The 20,885-nt window shown below is 37.1% G+C and overlaps 1 protein-coding gene across 1 annotated transcript in view; it reads left to right on the top strand.

The window, feature by feature from the left end:
• Positions 1-17,554, top strand: part of spon1b (spondin 1b) — a 132,418-nt gene extending 114,864 nt beyond the window's left edge. Inside the window, exons 11-16 of the mRNA XM_041997421.1 lie at positions 1,523-1,705; positions 10,824-10,994; positions 13,134-13,301; positions 13,378-13,536; positions 15,399-15,653; positions 15,914-17,554. Coding sequence (XP_041853355.1) covers positions 1,523-1,705; positions 10,824-10,994; positions 13,134-13,301; positions 13,378-13,536; positions 15,399-15,653; positions 15,914-16,065 — 1,088 coding nt within the window. The 3' untranslated portion in view covers positions 16,066-17,554. The remainder of the gene's footprint in view (positions 1-1,522; positions 1,706-10,823; positions 10,995-13,133; positions 13,302-13,377; positions 13,537-15,398; positions 15,654-15,913) is intronic.
• Positions 17,555-20,885: the final 3,331 nt, after the last annotated feature.

The raw sequence follows: 20,885 nt of genomic DNA, 5'->3' as shown, positions 1-20,885 counted from the left end.
CTGTGTGGGTGAAAATGTTTATGATGACTTTTCATCCATCTGCTCAGTGTAGAATATTTTAAACACTTAATTTCTAGTTTACTTATTGTTAGAAGATCTGTTATTTTTACAGTACCTGCCTCTTTGCCACTGAACCAGCAACCAAGAAAGACTGTTAAATCACAATGTTTGTGTTGTGCATCTGGAGTTTTATGCATATTTTTGCTGGTAGAGTCTTTAGGTAGGGTGCAGGGTTTTGCATACATAGCAGGATCCTTACCAAAGATCCCCTGCTGCCTAATAAATGTCTTCCCCAGTCAGTCACAGGCCATTTCCCTCTCTCCCTCCTCCTTTTCCCCTCTCTGTTCCTCTACCTGGCCTCACTTTCTTCCTTTTCTTGGTGCAAAATGACACTACACAGGCAAGTTTCTATTTAGGTTGTTCCCCCAGGTCTGCCCCGAGCTTCAGCACTTTCACTTACACATCAAGCCACCTCTCCCCTTGCCTTCCTCTTTGTGTCTACAGCTCCTTTCTTCCCTCATTCGCCTCTGTCATTACACGTTATCCCAGAGAGTTGGGTTCATTCAGGTTTGTCCCTGCAGCATGACAGTATATTCTCCCCCACCTTTCCGCTTCTTTTCTCTGGCTCTCTAAAGCCCTAAGAGAGCATTTTTAATTGAAGCCAGTACCCCTGCTACCACTGATAATTGGACAAGACATTCATAAATCACACTCATCTTTTTCTTTCAAGCTCAGTCCCTCTGCTGCTTCCTCTATTGTTTGGATGTCACTTGGTGGTCTCTTGGGGTCCACTACCTGTGGTAATCACCTTAAGACACATTAGCTGTGTTCCCATTACAGTTTTTGGCAAAATAAAAGCAATATTTAAAAAAATTTGATAAAGTGTAATTGTGATTTGTAGGGGTTTCCACTGAATGGTGGTTAACGCATTAGCCGTTATTCTCGTAAAATCGTGGCTCACAGGACTCCATTATGAGGAGAATGCAGATTTATAATTCTTTGTAAAGCTGATGGTAGTTATATTTTTTCTTTAATTATTTTTAAAAAGATTTCCATGTCCTCCTGCGTGTACTCATACCGTGCCATCTTTAATTGAAATGAACTGGTCATGTGACTCCTACATCACGTTCAGGGTATGTGTAAATACGAAAAAAGTGTTTCCATTTCACTTTTGCAATATATTGCCATACTGACATGTCTGAAAAACAACCTCATGAGAGCGTAAAAACTTTTTGGTGATATATAAGAAGTTTTTCGAAATTAAGGTTTTTCCATTACCAGTTTTTTATTGGGATATTTAGGTTTTGTGCAATTCTAGGGGTAATGGAAACGCACCAAGTTCTGTATTTTATCACTCGTCCTGCTAAACCTGACAGATGAGTTGAGTTGTTTCACTCTGAAATTGAGAATTAAGTTTTGTTAATGCAAATGAATCTGTCAGAATTGACCATTTTACTCCTGTCATTCACCAAATTATATGGAATTGAAACAAAATCCCCATATGTCCACCTTCTTCCTGCAGACGACACACCAGAGACATGCATCTACTCCGCCTGGTCTCCATGGTCAGCTTGCAGCAGTGCTACATGTGACAAAGGTCGCAGGATGAGACAAAGGATGCTGAAGGCTCAACTAGACCTCAGCGTGCCGTGTCCGCACACACAGGATTTCCAGCCCTGCATGGGCCCAGGATGCAGCCTGGAGGGTAAAATCACACACAGAGACACACAAAGTCTTTAAAGATAATATGCTTTCTCAGCCATTTGATTGTCAGTAAATAACATTTAAAATGGCCACAGCTAGCATAGCATTATCTCACTGAAGAGCATTAACACTCGTGGAAACCTTGTTTTTATCAGAAACATCTGCAATTTATGCTTAAAATGGCTCTAAAGAGAACAATAAGCCCTTACTGCTATGGTTTTAATTTTACAAGTTATTTATTTCATTATGTGAAGATAAACGTGTTGTTGTCATGGTAAAACAACCTGGGTTATCTCGAACTCCTGACTGAAACAGGGACAGGAGCTGCTCAAAACGTGAACATAATTTATTAAAAGAATAAGTAAAAGTAAATTAAATTATATCATGAGATAATAATAATAACCCTAACTCCTGGAATAAAAACCAAGGTGTGATCAAATGACTCAGACATCTACTTTATATTCAAATTTGCTAAAGTTGCAGTACAGCAAGCCCAAATTTTTACCTTCAGATGGTGCTAATTTATACCATCTCAGGAAAACCAAAGGAGGATTCCTCAAGATAAAAAGTACATTAGTTTATTATCACAAGTAAACAAACTTTGTCATTACAAAACAGAACAAGCTGCTTTTGATCTTAAGATAATATTTAAATAAATATTTCAGGCTTGGCTGTGACCTTCAAGTACAATTTTAGCATTAAAAAGAGTTTACTGAGAAAGAAGAATATAAAATTCACTGTAATCTATCTATACTTTTACTGTAATAATCATTAAGAGAAACTATCAAGTTACAGCACTTTATTTTTCATTTATATCTCCACTGAAATGAATATTTACATGTGCACATAATTCTTGTGGTTTTTATAGGAGGTTCACCGTGACACACGAGTTCAGATTACAAGACATACTGACATGAAGACAGTCGCAATCTTACATCTTCATGTTCTAAGCACATGCTTCAAATCCCAAAGTATCTTTTCCTTCCAATCCCGTCCAGATCTATGCAACACAAAACAGTCTGACATCTGCATCCTTTATTTTATGCAAACATTCCTTAACTACACCAATCAGCTGTCATATTAAAGACAAACATCGAATGTTGTGGAGATCCCCTCTGGGTTGCCAGAACAGCTCAGACCTGTCAGGGCGTGGAGAGGAAACCTCCCGGGATGTACTGGGGTGTCTGGCACTAGAGAGCTGACAGCTGATCCTTTGGGTCCTGTGGGATGTGGTCTTGGGCCTCTGTGACTTGCATCCTGTGAATGCTTGATCAGATTGGGTTCTGGGAGCTTAGCTACTGCAACAACAACACACTCGGTTGTGGCTCTCTACCTATGTGGTGAGGTGCACTGTCCTGCTGTAGAAGGAGGCTTCATCCACATCATTCATTCGTGGACTTGCTTTTCCTACGTTTAATCCTCTCAGAGTTCGGGGTGTTATATTGTTTAGGGGTGATCAGTCAATCCTTAAAATAATAAGCAGATTAAAGTTCAGGTATTCATCTCCTCCCAACAAAACACAACTCGGTGACTCCGGGTGGTTCATTATGGTTGAATCCAATAGAATCTATAATGAGGCAGCTAAGCCGCTCCGTCATTATTATTGCACAGCCTGGTGAAATCATTTGAATCCAGAAATTTCATAGTGCAGCCATTGCATCACAATTAAGGCTATTGTAATGAAGGATTACTATGTGTGTGAACAGACAGGTAAAGCAGAACAGAACAGGCAACACTCCTTTGATTACAAAGAGAATCTGCACCCATGAGCTGACTGTAAAACAGATAGTGGCTCAGTCAAGGCCACAAATATCTGACTCTCATAAGCTTGTATCATGTTGCAAAATACACTAAATCCCAGATTACATAGAACAAACATGTAATGTTTAGTTTAGTTTATTTAGATCCACCATTAGCTATTGACATAGCAACAGCTATTCTTCCTGGGGTCTACATCAACAAGCTATAAATGCAAAAACATTTAACAATGTACATACAACATTCTCCCTAACAGAAATTATAACAAACATAATTCCAAAAACAATACATACAGAACAAAATATCATACACAAAAACTAATAAAAATATACATAAAAGCTCTACCTAAAACACAAATAAACCAAAATAATTTCAGATTTATGATATCTCTATTCATTTTACTAAGGTCATTATAATAATTCCCAAATAAGCCCTACACAAATGGCACCATCTAACAAGTTCAGTTATAGTTCATAATATAAAATGATATTCATTCTAAGGAAAATAAAAACAGTTGCAATGTTTTATAAAAACTAGTTGTATACATATTGATAATCAGAAACTGTGGTAGTGAGTTCCATGCCACCATGGCCCTATAGCGAACCATTCTCTGACCCTGGCTGGTACGACAGATCGGCAACAAAAAACGATTCTCACCTATCTGTCGTGTAGAGTATTCATGCACATCCTTGAAAAATGTCAACTTTCTATACAATATTTCAGGTGTTTTTCTTATAATTATATTTCTAAGGAACATAATTAAGGAATATTTTATCCTGCCCCTCACATGCAGCCAGGCTAACCGGCTATGCATCTCATTAATATTTGTTCTAAATGAACAGCTTAAGACAAGTCGAGCTGCTTTATTTTGCGCTATCTGCAGTTTATTTAAATTAGTATCCGTTGTATTAGACCAAATGATTGAACAATAATCTATATGTGACAGAACTATTGATTCAACTAATATTTTCCTAATTTGGTTTGGTACACATTTTCTGCAGTACTTAACTAAAGCCATACTCCTACCCATTTTCTTCAATATTTCCTTTATTTGACTGTCCCACGTTAACATGCTGTCCACTATCACCCCAAGCATCTTGACCTCAGTCACTTGTTCTATAGGGCATCCTTCTATAAACAAATTCAAAACAGGAAATTCTTTTTTAAGAAGATGACTTGATCCTATTAAAATACATTTAGTCTTTTCTGCATTAATCACCAGCTTATTTTCATAAAACCAGCCCTCAATTAGTCTCAACTCCTCATTCAGAATTACATTCAGATTAAGTACATTTGTGTCAGATACATAAACCGTTGAATCGTCCGCATACAGAGCAATGGTAGCTTGTTTCAAAATATGTGATAAATCATTCAAATAAATAGAAAATAAAAGTGGCCCAAGGCAACTCCCTTGTGGCACACCACAACACAACATCTTCTTCTCAGAGTAGCTACCATTAAATAATACTTTAAATTCTCGATTAACAAGATAACTTTTAATCCATTGAACCGCAGGAAGTTCAAACCCATACCAAATCAACTTGTCCAACAATAGCTCATGATCTAATAAATCAAAAGCTGCACTTAAATCTAATAATATAGTACCCACTAACTTTTTATTTTCAATTTCATTTAGCCAATCATCAGTCACTTGAGCTAAAGCTGACATTGTAGAGTGCCCTTTCTTGTAAGCATGCTGATAAACTGAATTTAAACCATTTTTACTAAAATACAAATTAATCTGATCGTAAACAATTTTCTCCATTATTTTACTCAACACTGGTAAAATACTTATAGGTCGACAATTTTTTCCAGAAAATGGTTCCTTGTTATTTTTAAGAAGAGGCACAATTTTAGCTATTTTCCAGTCAGTTGGGCAAATACATTTTTCCAGACTGAGATTAATAATATAACAAACTGGCATAGCAATCACATCAGACACCAATTTCAACAACATTACCTTTTCGACCAACCAATTCATTTACGGTTTTCCATATTTTACTACTGTCTGATTTTACATCTACGAATTTTCTTCCATAATATGCCTTTTTCTTTGATCTGTTTAATTTAGTTACATAATTCCTCAGTTGTTTATACCTATTCCACAATACCCTGTTATCCGATAGGATTGCTTCAGTCTTTAATTCATTTCTTTGCTTAATGAACCCTTTAAGTTCAGAATCGAGCCAGGGGGAAGCAGCATTCCTTACTGTCATTTTCCTCAGAGGAGCATGTTTATCAATGATTGGCATTAATGACCTAGTGAAAACCTCCAAGGCTCTATTCGGATCATCCTCTCGTAATATCTGAGACCAATCAATATTTCTGACCTCATCCTCGTAACTCCTCTCATTAAAATTTTTTAAATTTCGCTTAATAATAATTTTCTGACCTGATTTGGGGATTTTGGTCTTTCTATTAATTGCAATTAAGTTATGATCACTAAACCCAACACAAACTGAAATTCCTTTTGAACAGAAATCTACAGAATTTGTAAACATTAAATCAATACATGTAGCGGTTTTTTTCCCATCAGATGAGTAAAAAACTCTAGTTGGTTTTGTCACAACTTGTACCAAATTACAGGTGTCAGTAAAAGATTGCAATTTGTTTTTTAAAGAACAATTACTCAAACTCCAGTCAATATTTAAATCTCCAGTAAAGTAGATCTCCTTATTTAAGTCACATGCTTTGTCTAACATAGAACAAATCTGATCTAAACAAACTATTGGCGAATTTGGAGGTCTATAACAACAACCTACTAAGACGGGTCGGATGTATGGTAAGTGCAATTCCAACCATAATGCTTCAACACCAATATGGCCAAGATCCGATCTAACCTTTACCGGTATGTGATCCTGAACGTAAAATGCCACTCCTCCCCCATTTATATTCCTATCATACCTATAAAAATTATATCCATGTATAAACACAACAGAGTTATCAATGTTTACATCCAAATGAGTTTCTGATAAAGCTAATACATGCAACTTATAGTAACTTAAAACTTCAATAATATCCTGAACCTTATTTCTCAGACTGCAAATATTCAAATGGGCTATTTTCAATCCTTTACCAAATAATACACTTTCTCTCACCATATTACTATAATGCTTTTTAAATTCACATTGTCATAATTGTAGAGCTGTAAAAAAATAAACAAGTAAACTACAAAAAAATAAACACATAACCATTCATTCACACATATATGCACACACAATCTGCTCACCCATTTTACAAGCATCTATAGCTTACAAAAGATAGTTCCACCAGTCCAGACCCACAACAATATCAATAATTATCATCTCATCCCTAGATTTGTTTTTCCGGTTTGATCACTGTTTTGACAAATTTCTCCGCCATCAAGTGATCAGCAAACTTTTTAGTCTCTCCTTTAAAAGTCAGGATCAGGGTGGCCGGGTGAATAATACCATGTTTTACTCCAACACTCCATAATATACTCCTGACCTCCCGGAATCTCGCTCGAGCCTTCACGATCTCCGCAGTGAAATCAGGAAAAATACTCAGCTTCATCCCACGAATCTCCAGCACTCTTTCCATCTTTGCCATGCGTAGAATCTCCTCTCTCGCGACCAGTCTGTGCATCCTTACTATCATGGCCCGCTGCCCATGCTTATTCACAGATCCAGTGCGATACGCACTTTCAACTTCAGGCATATATTGGAGTTTATCTTTGAAAAGTTCTTGAAATAGAGCTGACATGTAACTTGTGGGATTACCTTTCTCGATGTCAGTAGTAAGACCCAAGATGCGTAGATTATATTTCCGACTATAGTTCTCCAACCTGTCAGCTCTATCCTTCAGGTCTTTGTTCTCCTTTTGAAGACGCTCCTTCTCCATTTCCAGATCCAAAACGCGACTCTCCATACAACCCACCGACTTCTCCAAAACTGTAACTTTCTTAGTGCACTCTATCAAGTCTGTCTTGAGACCATCAAGTTGCGGTTGTAATTTATCCATCGCTGCATTGATTTCTTCACGTATAATTGTCCGAATCAGGACAAACAATTCGGAGTTGACGCCTTCAGCCATATCAATCACCGTCACCTGTTCAGCTTGTGAGATATCACTTGTCTTTGTTTGTAACCGCGTTTTTTTCGAAGGCATATCACAAAATAAGTTTCCAGATCCAGTTCACATAAATTCCTTTTTTAGAGAGAGACAATAGTTGATTTAGTAGTATAGTTTTCTGTTATTTTTACCACAGTTTTCCCATTTTTGTCTGGAACCGGCGTCCACCCGAGCAACTCAGCGGTGACGCATGCGCTCCTGGTGTTATTAATGTCTTAATCACCTCACTGAAATATGGAAGATGATATGGATTAGCTCTTAATTCTGAGAAGCTTCTTTCAGTCTAGGAGGCTTAAAACAGATTTATTTGTATTTATATCTGACAGAAAGAAATTAAATCACCATGCATTCATTGTTAAAACCCATTCAAACCAGTGTAGGATTGTGTTTGTTCAGAAACATAATGAGGATTCAGACACTGAATATGAAACCTAAGATACAAACAAAGCTGTTGTTCACGGATCAATGTAAAAATAGAAAGCGATGATAGATGTGCTTTAGTCATTTAGTTTAAGTTTCTTTCCATTTCTCTCTGTTGCCAAAGGAGACAAAGTTTCCAGTTAACTTCAGGCTCAGACGTCAATCTGTTCACTTTTACTACTAGAAACAACCCTAGATTCAACAGCAAACACAGAAACACAAAACCCAAGGAGCTTCCCTTTTGTTTGGTCAAAATATGTGCTGAGAGGCAGCGTCTGTCTTCCTTCCTCCTGTCTCCTTCCTTTCTCCCAGGATGTCTACCGGTCATGAGACAAGTAAAAGTATTCAAGGCTGAAGAAGCTTCTCACAGACACACACCGGCATACTTCACTACTCCTCTTATCGATTATCACACAGCAACACAGATAGCTTTTTGTTCCTGAGCACCTCTCCTTTGTTTTCATTTAACGCTCCGTTAGTGTGTGGTAGGAGATTGATAATTGAAGGGCTTATGCTGGGGCAGGATGGGAAGCAACTCCGAGGGTGATTAATATTCCTCGGAAAGCCTTTAGCTCTCTGGAGGCCTCATCTGAGCTTGAGATACCTGTATCTTTTATTAATGATTCACTTAGTTCTGCTTTATTAGGCCACAGCCGGTAAGGAAAACATTCTCACTTCTTAGTTGGAAAATATGAGAGTCAAGTGTTGTGAGTAAAATAAAAATCCATTTAACTTTCTCAGATTTCATTGATCATTGCAGAAAAAAGCCCACTTTACAGGGTCTGCTCTCAAATAATGGTTTCCTTTTGACAGACTCCCTTTCCTCGCCTTTGATATGCTGCACAGGATATCTGCATGAGAGTGTGATGCTCTCAGAAGAGGTGTTGGACGGAGACGGTTGTAAAAGGCAGTTAGGCTTGTACAATGTCTCGCTTTAAGTGAAGAATAGGGAGATCTTGAAGCGCCATGACTGCTAATAGTTATAAAGAACAGTAGAGTGGAGCCTTGTTAAGGTTGAGAAGCTGCGACTCACTTTGCCGCTGATACAAGCCGAGGTCATACCTATTAATCCCTCAGGTCCCTGCTGTGAACAGGACTGTCCCTCAGGCAACTTGCCTTATTAAAGAGGGAGTTGAAGCAGTTTCTTTTTCAGAGCTTTTTAAAAATGACTCTTTGAGCTTTGAGCTGACTGAACAGATTGAAGTCTGAGCATCTAAGTGGATCTATCAGGTTAAATGTGTAGGAGCAGTGTCCTGTAACTGAAGCACGACTTCAGCTACTCATGTCATGAAATCTCTGTGATGATGAACTCTGAGATTAGTCTCTAAGGGCCGAATTAACTCAGCTGGGAGACTGATGAGCTAAATGTCCCTGGTTTGATCTTGGGTTTTGGCAGTTGATATTCTGTGTTTTTGCTATTGAGCTATTGCTAAATAGCTCATGTCAGTGTGATGACATGTAGCTTTCACAGTATGCTTTTTTCTAAAATGTAATTTAGTTTGTGATTCAATTATCTGAATCATGCAAGTTGCAACTTAGTTTTAGTCAACTAGATAAAATATTTAACTTAACTAAGCCCATAACAGGGGTAAGTTAGATGTTGTGGGAGGCTGCAGCATGTAGTTCTATGTGCACTGACCAGAAATAGTTGAGCTGTCTTTCATTTACAACATGAAGACAAGCTGCTTAAAAACAGTTGTGACAAATTTCTTTTGCTTGACATTTAGGAGGAACATACAATAAAAAATCCATACAAGGCTGAGAAAGATCCAGCATAACAAAGAATGGACTTCAGATTCATTATGGTTCAGTAAACTTTGCTGATCCATGACTGAAAGGCGTCCTGCAGATCACAGTTGAGTTGGCAATAGAATCCACGTTAAATAAAGTTCACACAAGGCCGAACACAATCAGCCACTACATTTATGATGCTACACTTCTCTCTCAAATGGCAAAGAAATGCTCCTGAAGCCCAAACTTGACTTACCTGTAATGTTTTCCATGTGACAACAATAAAACACAAAGTTTCCTGAGAAGCACCATTTCCAAAACTTTTTAAACAATATCTACTAAGACCATGTTTGCAACCAAATGACTGTATTATAAAAACAGTTGGCTCAGGAAATGTTTTATTTTTACAGTGATTTGTATCAGTAGGCAAAACTAAACGGGTTATACATGATAATCTCAAGAGAAAACAGCATAAAGGTGAATTAAAACAATTGAATGATTATGATGCCCATTAGGGTTGTAGTGTATAAAAATTAGGAAGCTCTAATGCAGAAACTATTATGATACTCATATCTTTAGTTTTATTAGTGCAGAAGTGTGTAAATCGTGTTTTCATGACCTTAGAATTACTTTGTCCCTTTGAGATGAAACACCACTAAGTTGCTTTGCATTTTGTGCTGCTAGATGATTACATCTTAAACCTTCAAGGCTGACATATCAGTTTTTAAATTCTCATGAAATAGACCGTTTAAACTTGTAGTGTGTATTCTTTTAGTTATTTAAGTTTTGTGACCACAGACCTGCTTATGTTTCATAACTTTATCTGTTATTTGTCTACCAGTTGTGTGACTGGATATTGCATTGTTGCTGATCATGCGGAGATTATGTCCCACTGGTTTCATGACTAACAATTACACATCAAAAGATTTAATCTAAGCCCCCCTGTTCAGGCTCGTTACGCATCTTTTAGTTCAAATGTGTGATGTAGCTGATTCTATATGTCTCTCCTTTCTTTATGTCTTCCTTTTCTTTTTAAATACGGGACATGAAAATAATGTAGCACCTCTCTCTTGAGATACTGAGAGCTCTTTTAAGTTTCTTCTCTTCCTGGTGAACAGAGCCATCAACATGCATGATGTCGGAGTGGATCAGCTGGTCGGCCTGCAGCGTGTCCTGTGGGATGGGGATGAGGTCGAGAGAGCGATATGTCAAACAGTATCCCGAGGACGGCTCGCTCTGCCAGTTCCAGACTGAGGAAACTGAGAAGTGTGTTGTCAACGATGAATGCTGTGAGTCTGTCTTCATTAATGCAGCTGAAACATTTCTAAACATGTACTAAAAACTTACTGTAGACAACAAGAATGCATAAATGTTTTGTTTGCTTTAAAACATTAATTGTCTCAGTTTCTTGTCTTTTGTTTCAAATCAATTAAAGAAATAGTGAAATTTCAGTATTTATCTGTAGACCTTCTGTAGTTTGAATTAATTTAAAACATTAATGTACTGTATTGACTATAATTGTAATATTTAAGTATCATATTATCTACATCATGTTGATAATACACATATGATTATATTGTTATGTGATTTCAGGTAATTAAATCAAAGCATTATTAAATGCAGATTAGTTTGGTTTTTTTGTAAAATTTTTAAATATCCTTCCTGGTGTGAGAGTGATGTTATTACCTGAAAACGGAGACAACAAAAGTTAGTCTTAAAGATACTGATATAGTTAAAGTCTATAAGTTTATTTATTGATATTGCAGTACTATCGTTCTTGTGATTTGCTTCTGGTTGTGATTTTTGTGCACATTTTCAGATCCTTGTATTTGCACTGCAAACTGCATTAAAACATTTACTTTCTACAGTATTTTCAAATCGAGAATCAAAATGAAAAACATTTTCTTTCTGGCTACTTTGCACTTGTTCAGCTGCTTGTTGACAATAAAAACAGCTAATCAACCAATCACACAACAGCAGATGTATGCATTTAGACATGTAGGCATGGTCTCGCTCAAGTTCAATCTGAGCATCAGAACTAGGAAAAAAAGGGGATTTCAGTAACTTTGAATGTGGCAGTTTCACACACACAACCATCTCCAACTCCAGTCCTCATGAGCTACTGTCCTGCAGATTTTAGATGTCTCCTACTACAACACACCTCTGCACAAGCCTGTTATTGACCCAGTGATTTGAGTTAGGTGTGTTGCATCAGGGTAGAATCCAAAACCTGCAGGACAGTAGCTCACGAGGACTGGAGATGAAGATAGAGACTGGTCTGCAAAAGAGAAAATATCCAGTAAGCAACAGGTGTCTGAATCATGATTCTCATCATGGATGTACAAACGATAAATCTGCAGCAACTCTGTGATGCTATCATGGCAATATGGAGCAAAGTCTCAGAAATGTTTCCAAGACTTTGTTGAATCTACGCTAAAAGTAGTTAAGGCAGTTCTGAAGGTTAAAGGGGTCCAACCTGGTACTAGCACGGTGGACTTGATAAACGGGCTTCTGATTGTATGATAAACCTTTAAATCAGGATAATGTCACCTACTAAACTAAAGGTACATACATTTGTTGAACTCTGATGAACTAATGATCAGATGATAATAATAATAATAATAATAATAATAATAATAATAATAATAATAATAATAATGGGGCAATTGTTACTTTTAATATAGTTAAAAAGAAAGAATTAAAAAAGATATTTATGTGTACTTATGATATCTTATTTAGTATTTAATAGTACTTCTCAGTGGTATGGGTGGTATGCTGAGTCAGAATTGGGTCATTTCTGACTTGGTATACCATCAAACTTGCATTACTGGCCTTTTTTGCATAGACTAGTACAGTACTTGTCTGGAAGGTCTTCCAGCATGCCCAGTCAACCCCTTACAAATTTTACATGTCAGTTCATTACCCACTCATCGCCCCTGGCCAGCCATGGCTTCCCAGATCAAAGGGTGACTTATGAGTCTGTACATAGTGATTTCTACTCAATCATACTGGTTTATGCCCCTTTATGGACAACTAAATTACTCTCAGGAATGTCATGTGGCCCAAGGCAGTCATTCAAACTGTTCCCATTTTTGGTTTTAAAGGCTCATCATGACCCATCTCTTCTGAGAACACCTTACACGTTAACATATTCCACTCACACTGTGCTCTGTCTTTTACAGAGATTTAGTACTTGATGCTTGATTTCTGGGATTCAGACTGCTGAAATTTTAGACCTCACTTCACATTTTCATGTTGCTTTTTCATTTCTCTCCATTTTTGTCTCATTTCAACCACTTTTGTAAAACTGATTGAGGGAAAATGAATGTTCACTTATTTAGAATGGAAATGACAGACATTTATTCCAAATGCTGAGCTTCAGTTTTGGCCACAGCAGTGCTGTGATTATATATTTTTTTTTCCCACAGCTCCCAGTAGCTGTGTTGTGACAGAGTGGGGGGAGTGGGACCCGTGCACCGTCACCTGTGGGGTTGGCATGAGAAGACGTGAGCGCATGGTGAAGATGCCTCCTTTAGATGGATCCATGTGTAAAACGGAGGTGGCTGAGGTGGAGAAGTGCATGATGCCAGAGTGCCGTGAGTTGACATGAGGGAAAAGCAAACTAATTAGACGTTCTGCACGTTGTAAATTTATTCTGGTGTGTGCTGGCAGATACCATCCCCTGCATGATGTCGCCCTGGTCGGACTGGAGCGAGTGCAGCGTGACGTGTGGGCGGGGCATCCGAACACGTCAGAGGATGCTGAAGTCGGATCCTGCAGAGTGCACCGAGGAGCTGGAGCAGGCAGAGAAGTGCATGCTGCCAGAGTGCCGTGAGTGCATGATTCCCACGTTTCTCTCCCTCGGCTTGTTCAGTCATCAGTCATCGTTTTGGTCGTTAGATCCAAACACGAGGCTGACTGCTGCCAGTTCATGTCAGTTTAAGTTTTTACGTTTGTGGCTCAAATCTAATTTAATGTTGTTTTCAAAGCACTGATGATATAAAAAAGGTCTTGTTTACTGACATGTTCACTGACTTGTTTTTCTTGTTTACTCTGTAAAAAAGTCATGAAACACCTGCTTGTTCAGGTTTCCATTTTCATTCACGTTTACTCTAATATTGCTTTTATATTCCATGATTTTACTCATCTGAACTTTTATCTGTGGCTGTGCTGTCATATAGTTTCATACCTGGTCACTGATAACTTCTTTCCTTTTTTTTTTATTAAACTTTTAGATTTTTTTTGTATCTTTCTATATATACAATTAAGTTTGTTCTTAAACATAAACATATATTAATATTTTATTATATAATTTTATATTTATATTTATTCTATTTATAATCTTGCTAATTGTCCCCCCCCCCCCCCCCTTTTGTGTTTTACTGAGAAAATTTTAATTTCTGGGATTATTTTTTTCCACAAATGTGATAGCATTTCCTCAGGCAGGATAGGTTTTGTTGTATTTGTGAATGGTTTTTAGTATTAGTTTTATGTAGTAGTTTAATGTATTAGTATTAGTATGTATTAATTTTCTACATTTTACACACATTTAACACTTTATTTTACATTTAGTTTTGTATAAAATGCTGTATGATGAAGTCTGATTTAAGTGGCAGTGAAGTAAAAAAGGATCAGAGCTACTTCTGAAATAATTACCTTTATACAATTTGTTGAATGAACTCAGTCACAGTTCAAATAAAATATATCTAGTTTAAATGTTTAATGTAAAACGTTTTAAAATGTTTGAGCCTTGTGATTATGTTTTAGGCTTCTTCCTGAAAATTGCATACCCAGAATTTAGCCACCATTTATATGTTTTTGGAGTTCTAGTTATGAGGTCAGTGTGTGTGTTACTGGTGAGGAATAAATAAAGATGGCAAATAGCAAAAAAATATCAGGCTCACCTACTTTAAAAAAAAAAAAAAAAATTTAGGATGAATGTGAGTATTTCTTTCCGGTAAATCTAAACCTCCATAACGTCACAACAGCGAGCATTATCTCTGCCAGGCCAACTCTGATAAAGCGAAGCAGAAGAAAATTAGAGGTTAAAGTATGCACACAGTTCAGACCAGGTCTCCAAAATGGCCATTTTGGCACAGTTTAGTACCATCTGTGGACCTCCAGGTTTTAAAAGGTTATGCAACATCACATGCGTACTATTCTCAGAACTTTAGTCTGGCTGAGTCAAGTTAGAATTAATACAAACGTTGATAAAAACTATTAAAATGTGATGTGTTGGCTAAAATGCAAAATATCTCTTCACTGTTATACAATATGGTTTATCATGATTGGAGCGCCGTACATCTCACACCCAAACTGACTGGAACTAGACTTTGCAGTAGAATACAGTGAAATCTGCCATTTCCCTTTTCTTGAACACATAATACTGTCACTCTGTTAACTTCTTAGATTTTTCCCGGGCCAAATCAAAGGTGAAAAGTTTGAGTGTGAGCAACCACTCTGTTGTCCATGCATTGATGTATTCAGTGTCCAGACCTAATCACCGGCTCCGATCATGCAGAAATGAGTGAGAAGTGACTGAGCTTGATGTTAAAAATAACCTTCTATGTGCGTCAGACTCACTTATGAAGGTTCACAGTACGTCACAAAATGGTCTGCTTGTATTTTTTTTTCAAACTGTCTCTTTTGTTGTTCATTCAGTTCTTCTCCTTTCTCCTCTGCTTTCCATCCAGCTGTGGACTGCATGGTTTCAGAGTGGTCCGAGTGGTCCGAGTGTAACAAGTCCTGCGGTAAAGGACACACCATTCGTACCCGTATGGTCAAACTGGAGCCACAGTTTGGAGGCAGCGCTTGTCCAGAGACCATCCAGAGGAAGAGATGTAAGATCAGGAAATGCAGGACAAAAACCAGAGAAGAGAGAGGAGGAGGAGGAAAGCGGAGGAGACGGGGTAAACAGGGAAGAGATGCAGCGGTGGAGGAGCAGCCAGGTTGGTGCTGGTAATCTGTTTAACCTGATGTGTGTAAGATTTAAACATTTAAACTCAGCACAGTTAAACATATCACATGCTAACAAGCAAAACACAAACAAGCACAAAGAAAGTGTGTTAATTCAACAATGCACACACAGAAATGAGTTTAAAAAATGACTGAACATGAGAAAATAACTGAGATGTTCCAGACCCGAGTCACAGATCCTGTTTAAACATGCATCTCTGCCTGCAGCTGAAGCTGTCATTTGTTCCTACAGGCTGCAGGATGCAGCCGTGGACCAGCTGGACAGACTGCACCAAACAATGTGGAGGAGGGATTCAGGAGCGTTTCATGAAGGCCAAGAAAAGGGCAAAGGGCAGCTGTAAGGACCGGAAGGAGATCCGTGCCTGTAATGTTCAGCCCTGCTAGGGGGCACTACTGAGCTACAGAGAGGAGGGGTGCAGCGAGATTAAACATGAGATATGAGTTCCTTTGATAAAGATGATTACAGCTTTTGATTTATTTGTATGAAAGGAGGTGAAGATGTGGGAAGATGATGGGTACGTAAAAATGACAGGATTTTGAGGAGAGAAAGAAGAGGAAAAAGGAGTGAAGCAAAAGGAGGTGACTTACCGTTTAGTAAAGCCATTGTAGAAAATTAGAAAACAGGGCTGACTTTTTATTTTAGACCACAGTGGAAGTATTAGAGTAACATCTGTGTCCTGCAAAGACAAGAAAAAAAGAAAAGGCTTCGTCCAATGATTCTTTTTAAGTCTGTCACCAGTCTTTATCAGTCACGTATGAAATAAGGATGTTTGACATTTTCTCCTGCAAGGTCCAAAATTTTTGTCTTGTTTGCTGAAAAAAAAAAGGTTTTCTACCACCCCTCTGCTCTAATGACCAATTTTTAAGTGATCGCCCTGTGCCTATTCTTTAGGCCACTGTCTAAAAAAAAAACTGTTGTTTTCTGTTTTTTTTCCAAATCAAAAAGACTGGATTGTGAAGGGAAATCTTTCATATAAATGGTAAATGTAATGTTTAATATCCTCATCTTTAAAACCAAACCTTGGCTTTTGAGAAATCAGGAATGCTCGAAAATTAAACAATTCCAAATCCCTCACCATGGATGTTTTAACGTTTTAACGTCTGCCAGTTAGCTGAGGCTCTTTTTTGCAGGACACAGATGCTTCTACAGGAAGTTTCTCAAGACTTCTGGATGTACTGTAAACCTGTTATCTAACCACATATATAAGTGACACTGCTATGTAATTACTAAAAACCACTTTCCACATAAACAGACACATTTAAATTGAGATGTTTTATACTGTTGAAATTAGTCTTTATATACTGTTTTGCTGTTTATTGGTCGTTTCAGCTGATGTAGCATTAAACCTGCGATAGCCGTCACTCTATCAGAGAACTTTATTTTAGCATGTGCAATTCTTTATTTTGGCATTTGGCTTTGTCAGCTGTAGTAGTTGTCTCAAAACAGGTAGCGGAAAGACTGTATCGGCCTTCGTTAGTTTGTAAAGACGCATTCAGATGGAGCCCTCAGAGTTTTGTGCTGGGCTGCACTGGTGCTCTATCTAGATGAGGATCTAGATGTTCGTACACGCAGCAGACTGTTACTGAGGCCTTTGGCTACAACTTTGCTTTCTTGTTTTGGTTTTGTTGTGCTTTTTTTCTGTGTTGCCATGATAACGGTGATCTGTAAAACCTTTTTAGTGCTCTTTAGCAAATGTTGCTGATTTGTTTCTGTTAAAATAAAAATGTCATCACCAAAGTTGTTTTCTGAAGCTGTTTTCTGTAACTTCCTTCTTTTGTTAACATTTTTGCTTTTTTTCCTTCACCACTGTTAACATGACTATTTTGTAAGAAGCCAACTTTACAATAAAAAGTGCAAATTGTGAAAATATAAAATCAATGAGTTGGTTTTGTCATTAATCTTCTCAACATCATGTCTTTGTGTTAGCTAATAGTTTAAATGCAGATTGGGAAAGTAGTGTAAAAGTAGGAGATTTTATTAGGTTTTTTAAAAATATGAAGAACTGTGAAACAGAAAAACAACTGATGGTGTCTTTATCTGTTTTCTAAAATTACATTGCATCTTTAGCAGAGTTTTTATTGCAGGAAATGTGACACGTGACTGCTGTGAAGCACACGTTGCACAAAGCTGCCTTTGAAACTGCCTTAAATGAAGAGTGAAAGAAAATGTGACAACATCTCTGAACATACACAGGGTCACAAATTACCAAAGCAGATATATTTCTGTTGCTCTGATGTTCTTGCTCTTCCATGTCACTTTGCAGTTTTGTATAAATTTATGTGATTTTACTTTGTGTTCCCTTCAAGTGACACAAATGAGCTGCAATACCTGCAATGTTGTAACATTTGTGTCTTTTATTTTGGACAAAATCTGCTGAAAACATGGTGGATCCAGTCTGAAACCACGAGTGAACCAGTTTTAACATCTCTGAATAGTTCTGTATTTATGTTTTTCAAACTGAGGTAAAATCAAACAATATCACGTATTATAAACACAATATTCACATATTTCTTTGCTATCCAATCTATATTCAGTATTTAAATGATTAAATATGTGAGTCAGGAACCATATTTAATTTTGTGGTTGAAAAATGTGTAGGAACCCTGTTTTATGAAAAATAATAATAATTAAAAAAGTCAGAAGGATAAGAAAATTACCCAGAGGAAAATATCAGTTAAATAAAATAAATAATAAATCTGTAAACGTGAGCGCACCCTGACAATACATAATATATCATGTATGTTATTAAACATCTCAAAATTAGAAACTATATGGCAGGTAAATAAGTGTGTTATTTGAATTAGGTTAAGAGGATCTGTAAACGTGGTTGCCCTTGTCTGTCGTCTCTGGACATTTGTCTCACTTTTTGTGTCAGAAAGTATTAGCTAAACATCTTTTAGAATTACGTTTAATCGACGGGCAGTTGAGGAGACAGAGGTGTAAAACTCCCCCTGTATGTACATCTGACTCCTCCATCAAGCCCCTGTTTTGTTTTTCTAATTACAGAAATTGGAGCTCGATATCAGACCTAAAAGATGTCCTAAAGTTGCATTTCCCCAATCCTGGCGTCTCTTCACTGGCTTCCTGTGAGCTCCAGGATCAAATTTAAAGTTGTTCTACTCACATATAAAGCTCTAAGCAACCTTGCTCCATCATACCTTAAAAACCTCCTAGTGCCATACTGTGCCAAGAGAACACTCCGCGCTCAAACAGCAGGCCAACTTTTGGTTCTTGAAGTAGATGGGGAGGCAGGGCCTTCAGTTATCAGTTCCTTTGGAACCGGCTCCCAGTCAGTGTTTGGGTTGCAGACCCTGTCTCTACGTCTAAGACCAGGTTTAAAACTTTCCTTTTTAAAAGGCTCTATAGTTCAGCTCAGCTTGGGTCAGAGTTTACTTTATGTCTTTTGCAGCACTTTGTGATCAGTTTGTTTAATTCTTTTTACACTTTTACTATTTAATTTGATTTTGTTTTACCACTACATTTTACTGTCATTTACTTTAAGCTGTTGTGTTGACTGGTTTAGATTATCTTAATGTTTTTAAATGTTTCTTAAATAAATTACTTACCTGCTTATATGAAATTATTTCTATGATCCACCTTTAATTGGTGTAATTACAAGTTCATACCACTAGATGGCGATGCAAGAATGTAGAATCCTGCAAGTCATAACACAGGAGGTCAATATCAAAGTGGAACGAAGATTAACAGAAGATTAACGGAGCTAACTTGGTTTCATCCTGGGCAAACATATTATCACAGCTGTTTCTCCCAAACATCAAACTTTTTTGCATCTAACTTTTAGTTGACATTTCAACTAATCCAACCCAAACGCCATGCACTCAAATCTTACAGCTCAACCAAACCTGAGTTTTCTTATACCCAGCATGATTAGTTATTTTTATTTACTAAGTACAGATATGTAGATTCTTTCTTTATCAACCCAGAAAAGACACTTATGGCAGAAAAACATGTCTCACTAAACTCATGAACATTGAACCTCTTAAGCTCAGCTGCCCTTTAACGTCAATTGTACCATACAACAGGACATTAAGTGTCATAAATAATAAAGTTTAGATAAAGTATGATAGCTTTTTATCTACTAATGATCAATATTGAATGATGTTTTGCAGCTCCTGGGTTGTGGGCATGATGTTTCAGCTGCATTCAGAAACAATTAGACAAGCTTTTGGCTTCAGACACAACAGAAGCACTTTGTGGCAGCTCCCATGGTGCCGGGTGCAACTTTGCAGCCTCACGGAAATGTTTATCTCATGATGTGAGATAAATGATGTGTGTGTTAAATGAGGAACCTTTTGATGACATTGTTCAGATATTTAATATTTTACCTCGCCAACCTCCCAAAGCTCATCTCCCAGAAGTGTTTTTTTTTTTTTAATTCCAAGTAAAAAAAAAAAAAAAAAAAAGAAATCTGGTCTGCTGAAGGAGGCTTTTTGAATTTAGGGAAAGTTCAATGAAAAGTGAAAATGTATTTTTTTTTTTTTTTATTTTAAATGCAACAACAATTTTTTCTCTTCATCACAGCATTTTGAAACTTTAAATATATCTATAATAAAATGCTAATGGCACATGTTTAAAATCAAATGTATTTGGTGTAATTTGAGTCTTCTGAATTATTAAACCCTTCAGCCACTTATGCTAAAACTTAAAAGACTTTACACAAATAAAATGAGACTATATTTCTACATGTAGGCTTTTTTTTTTTTTTTTATTTTTGTCTCTGCTTGCATGACTCTGTTTTTAAGAAGAGAGCTTTTAACAGCTAAAACCGTTACGCCTGAACCCCACCTTCATGAAAGTGGTGAGCAACATTAAAGTGATGCCCTGAATAATTTTTCCATATCAATGCATACATCAGTTTTGGATTTTTTGGATTTTGCTTGGTATTTTGTTCCTCTATGGTTTATCACTCATAAATCGTGTTTATGCTCCCTGAGTTCTGGAGTTACGGTAACTGGCAGCAGATGTTTTTTGTCACATTGACATCGAAAAAGAAAAGAAGGCAAAAAATTGTGAAACTGTTCCTTTGATCAAATACTGAAATTCTCCAAAACATGTTATTATACCCCATCCATGCTACACCATGTTGATATCACAGGAAACTAAACATATTTGCATGCAAACTGAATTACACGTTTTCCAAGGACTGCAATAGACTGTCAACCTATCCAGCTGCACCCTGCTT

Source organism: Melanotaenia boesemani, chromosome 10, assembly GCF_017639745.1.
Source record: "Melanotaenia boesemani isolate fMelBoe1 chromosome 10, fMelBoe1.pri, whole genome shotgun sequence".
Lineage (NCBI taxonomy): Eukaryota > Metazoa > Chordata > Actinopteri > Atheriniformes > Melanotaeniidae > Melanotaenia > Melanotaenia boesemani.
The sequence above is the reverse complement of the archived record's forward strand: the minus strand, read 5'-3'. Positions and strand labels throughout refer to the sequence as shown.